This window comes from Stegastes partitus, unplaced genomic scaffold (assembly GCF_000690725.1).
Source record: "Stegastes partitus isolate 25-593 unplaced genomic scaffold, Stegastes_partitus-1.0.2 Scaffold2003, whole genome shotgun sequence".
Lineage (NCBI taxonomy): Eukaryota > Metazoa > Chordata > Actinopteri > Pomacentridae > Stegastes > Stegastes partitus.
This window is the reverse complement of record NW_007579734.1, coordinates 53,879-58,755: the sequence shown is the minus strand read 5'-3', so window position 1 is coordinate 58,755 and position 4,877 is coordinate 53,879. Positions and strand designations below refer to the sequence as shown.

General features: G+C 48.8%; 2 protein-coding genes across 2 annotated transcripts in view; both read right to left on the bottom strand.

Annotated features, from left to right (window-relative positions):
- The window catches only part of LOC103373516 (vesicle transport protein SFT2B), an 11,263-nt gene extending 8,308 nt beyond the window's left edge, over nt 1-2,955 (bottom strand). Inside the window, exons 1-6 of the mRNA XM_008303418.1 lie at nt 2,747-2,955; nt 1,041-1,130; nt 496-581; nt 318-399; nt 143-178; nt 5-63 (exon numbers count right to left, since the gene is read on the bottom strand). Of these exons, the coding sequence (XP_008301640.1) occupies nt 5-63; nt 143-178; nt 318-399; nt 496-581; nt 1,041-1,130; nt 2,747-2,815 (422 nt within the window). The 5' untranslated portion in view covers nt 2,816-2,955. The remainder of the gene's footprint in view (nt 1-4; nt 64-142; nt 179-317; nt 400-495; nt 582-1,040; nt 1,131-2,746) is intronic.
- A 167-nt stretch (nt 2,956-3,122) lies between these two features.
- LOC103373514 (E3 ubiquitin-protein ligase TTC3) overlaps nt 3,123-4,877 on the bottom strand; it is a 20,504-nt gene continuing 18,749 nt past the window's right edge. Inside the window, exons 3-5 of the mRNA XM_008303416.1 lie at nt 4,150-4,374; nt 3,981-4,079; nt 3,123-3,718 (exon numbers count right to left, since the gene is read on the bottom strand). Of these exons, the coding sequence (XP_008301638.1) occupies nt 3,611-3,718; nt 3,981-4,079; nt 4,150-4,374 (432 nt within the window). The 3' untranslated portion in view covers nt 3,123-3,610. The remainder of the gene's footprint in view (nt 3,719-3,980; nt 4,080-4,149; nt 4,375-4,877) is intronic.

Below are 4,877 nucleotides of genomic sequence, written 5' to 3'. Positions count from 1 at the left end.
CTACCAGGTGAAGGCCACAAACTGCAGCACACAGAAGAGCAGAGCAAGTCCATTGTTCTTCCACTGCAGAGACACAACGACATGATTTAGACACGACAACAAGCTGCAACACAACGAGCTGAGCAACGAGTCGGGTTCTCACCCAGAAGGCAGCGCAGAGCGTCAACGCCAGACACACCTGCAGAGACACAACGGCACGTTGAGGGAGCGGCGGGAGGCCGAAGGTTCTTTGAAGCTAACTTCATCAATGAACACAGTCAGAGAAACGCTTGTAGCGGCGGCCGGTCCAGCAGGACGCGGCGCCGTTGGGTTCTCACCAGCATGATGGCGGTGGCCAGCGCTCGCTCTTTAGCACACATGGTCCTCAGCTGCCGGCACGGTCCAATCAGGAACATGGTGCTGAAACACAGAACCACAAAGCTGAGACACACCGCAGTTCTGAGCTCCACCACTGGAGGGCGACGGGTCCTCAGTTCTAACAGTTCTGGTCAGTACCTGGCCAGAGCACAGATGTTTCCCACGCTGTAGAGGACAGCAAACACAGCAAGGCCAACACCTGGAATCCACAGCAGACAGGTACCCTGAGACAGACGCACAGATGTTACCATAGAGACACACGGTACAGTTACCGTGGATACTGACAGAAACAAAGAAGCCATTACCTCAGATCAGGACAGCTGAAACAGAAAAGACGACTGATACAGAGAAGAAGCTAACGGTCACTTTCTGCAGACAGGGTGCTGTCACCACGGAAACGCAGAGAAACAAAAGACAAACTGTTACCATGGAAACAGACAAGCATATGTAACTGACCCTTTCCATGGCAACACACAGACAGACACAGATTGATACCTTGTATACGGGAGGTAAGACAATTAGCAAGGACAGGCTGTTACTATGGATACCAGCGGGAGGGCAGGCTGCTACCATGGAAATCGACAGTTGGAAGAAAAAAAAGGGCGGGCTGTTCAGTCAGACAACAGATGAAAGACTGTTGCCGTGAAAACCGACAGTGCTGCGTTGGAGCATCGTGAACTCACCAGGACGGAACACACGGCGCCCAGAACGAAGCAGACCAGGAAACCCTTCATCCTGGTTCCCCAGGCCAGCGTTGACGCCTGATTGGCTCTCTGCACAGATGTCATCATCAGCATCATCAGCAGTGTGTTAGCAGGTGAGTGTTTATGTCATTTACGTTAATATCTGGTTTATTACATTTCCGTTATTTCCGTTCATCTTTTCTTCCTGATGCTGGAACACACTTTGCTCTAATCAGGGCTTCTCAACTGGTCTCACCCTGGGACCCACATTTTCTGATGGTCATTAAGTCACGACCCAATTTTTTAAAAAATTCAATGTTCAATATATTTTCCTGTGCAACGTGTATTTCAGAGCTTATAACCATGCACAGGAACTGGACCATTACCACTGTATGCACAGAAGTGAATAAAATAAATATCAGAACTACTCTAAAATAAAGTTTTGGCCTCATCGGGTCATGTGTTGAAGTTAATGAGACAGTTGGGCTCGTGCTCTACTCCTGATCAGAGGTCCAGAGTCTGGGCTGACAGCAGACAGAGCTGCTCTCAGATCCTGCTCAGTGTCCAACCTGTTCCTCTGCTGTGACCTGAGCTGGACCAGGGTAGAGAAGCTACTGTCACAGCAACAGGCTGAGCTGAATGCTAAGATTGTTTTACCTGCAGGAGTGGTGAGGGGTGGATGCTCAGCCATCACATCGCTGCACCAGAAGAGGGAAAGGCTGACCTCCCCACATCTCTTTCTCAGCGTCTGATCACATGACAGCTTCAGCGACAGACGACCGAGAGAGAGGAGCCCATTATTATTATTATTATTCAGACAGGGGGAGATCCAAACTGATTTCCCGATTCCAGCACAGTGAACCAATAGGTGGCTATTCGGGTCCAGCCCGAGTACTAATTTAAATAGTCCGGGTCATGTTTTTGACGTTTTGCGTCCCAACATCAACACAGACTTAAAATGAATATCAAACAAACTATGGTTACCGTGCCTGTCAAAAAAAAAAAAAAGTCCAACCTGAGACGCACATTATATATGATTTATTTTTGACCAGCTGTCTGCGACGCACCCAGAACAGGTCCGCGACCCACCAGTTGAGAACCCCTGCACTAACTCATGTGTGAACTAAACTTGAACGAATATTTCTGTGTAAAATTTAGGATTGTGCTTTTTAACGAATTATTTCCACTCTAAGGTCTTTTAAATGTCTTGTTTAATTATGATGATGATGATGATGATGTGACATTAGAAGTTTAGAGAAACACCTTCAGGGTTAATAAAGTGAATGATTGTAGTGAGTCTGTTTCACTAAAGAGGTTTGAAACCTTCACATTTAACTTGTTCAATTCAGCCGAACCAGCTGCTAAGAGTTGCTGATTCTGATGTGTTCGCGGAGGTTCCGACCACTTTACCGGATCGCTGACAGCGAGGTCAAGCTAAAAACGTGAGGATTCCCAGTGGAGTTCGGCAGCGTCTTTTTTGCTGCTTTCTAAGCGGGTTTCTGGAGGTTTTTTCTGGATGAACAACAGAGATACCGATGTCTTCTGAAAGTATAAATCACTCTGGATCTAAACATCGTTATTTAGTGTCCGTGTGTTCTCATCTGTCTGAGTTACGGTCCTGCTCTTGACTCTAAAACTGGCTTTCCGACGGTCCTCAGTGTTTCCTCGCTAACTAGCAGCAGCTAACATGCTAACAACAACAGCACCTCCAGGATGCCGCTCCCGTCCGCGCTCCCGTCATCCTGCCCGCTCAGAACCCTCTTCAGTTTGTCCATGAGCTCCGTGTTTCTGCCGGACACCAGCCCCAGCCCTCCAGACTCTCCAGAACCTCCAAGTGAAGTCACTTTCAGGTGTTTTAAGGTGTTTCGCCGAAACAAGAGGCATCAACAGGTGCAGCACTTCCGCCTGCAGTACCGCCTCTGACCACAGCGTGCTCAAAGGAGGCGCTGTTTCCCCGTAGCTGAGTGTTCACTGCGCGTTCACATACAGGTACATCTCCATGTTTTATTTACAGGTGAGCACAGACAGGTGCAGTTCTGACACACATTACAGAATTCTGGAATGAAAACACAGACATCAATGCACGTGCATAAATATTTTACTATTTTTACCGACAGCTGAAACCAGGGTGAGCGTTTGGGTCGTTCTTCTAGACACGACTCCTGTCGTCGTCTAAAACATGAATTCTTCAGTCAGATGGAGCTTCTGGCCGTGAAGAAACAACACAGATGTTCACATGTGTTCTGTATTAGATCTGCATGGCTTCATTAAATATCGTCCTTGTAGATTATTGTAGATAAAAGTCATAAAACAGGGAATAAAGTCCAACATGGCTGCTTTCTGCTCTGACTTATGACCAGAACCGCTCACTGCATGTCATCCTAGTAGTTTAATGTGGCCTTCAGAGTGTTTCAACCTCGGCTTCCAGACGTGGGGGGTCTCGAGGTGAGTCTGACGGCTCACCAAATGAATCACAGAGGAAAGGACTCGTTTTTGCTTTTGGTTCTCATGAAGTACTGACTGAGGCTCAGTTCCAGGGGAGCTGGACGATGCCGGGACGAGGTCCGGTTTCAGGGCACTTTGACCCGGGTGGAGCTCCAGTGGACGGGCTGCGGCAGCGACACCTGGACGTGACACGTGGGACAGGACTGCTTCCTCCACAGCCACTCCTCGATGCACTGCAGAGACACATCAGTCAGGTACGTGATGCAACACCTGGACACCATGGAGGGACCTCACCTCCTCTCACATCTCACATTTACCTGCACAAAGTCACCTGCTGCCTGTTTGAATGACTTCACACCTGAAGAGGTAACACTAACACAAACCGAGGCTCCCTGAGGGCTCAGGTGTGATCCTCAGGTGATCTGTCTATGGTTACCTGCCTTCAGCTACCTAAGCCTAAACCCCAGCCCTGGAGCCGTGTCTCAGGTGTGTTACCTCTTTGTGGAAGGTGTGTGTACACTGCAGCTCTTGGGTGCCGCCGCTGCCTTGATGTAAGTCGTTGTGACAGATCAGACACACGCTGTAGGCGTCGCTCTGCAACACACATGGTTTCAGGTCACTACATGTTCTGTCGTGTGAACCATCATCGTGTCTTTAAACCCACCAAAGACATAACGTTGCGTCTCCTGAACTGGCCCCGCCTCTCAGAGGGCGTGGCCTCGGGGATCGTGGGTATGAGGGAGGGTCTTCTCTCGCTGGTGGGGGCGGCGACTTCCTGCGGGGAGGGAAGGAGGCGACGGGAGGACGAGCGATGCAGCAACACCTTCGCCGTTAACGGAGCCCGAGTAGACGAGTGCAGACGAGACAGTTGCATCGCTGAGAGAGTCGCCTGGAAGCAGAATGAATGATGGATTCAGCAGCTGTTATACAGGTTGAAGCAATTCACCTGTTTTAAAGGCAACAAACACACAAGACGGTAAATATGACAAATACAAAATCAAATATTACAACAGAATTCAAAGAACAAGCCTTAATAAAACCTGCAGGTTACAACAGCAGTGAGTCCAGACCTGTGAAGAAGTTCTGACCTCCATCAGCTCTCCATATCTCCAATGTTTCTTCGAGTAGTTCCTCTGAGGATCAGAAACGAATCCTTTATGAAGATGATGTTGAAATTCAGGCTCCAAACTAGGACCTCAAAGAACCAAACTGGGTCCAGCTGTGGTTTCCATCAGTCCACCTGCATGAACATGGTTCTACAAGGAGCTGAGAGCAGCAGAACCTTCTCAGTTCTGGACCTCTGGACTGTGTCTATCTATGTCTGCATCATGGCTCCACATGGAGAAGACCTGAACAGAGGAGGAGAAACATCTGACTGAGAGACTGGACAAA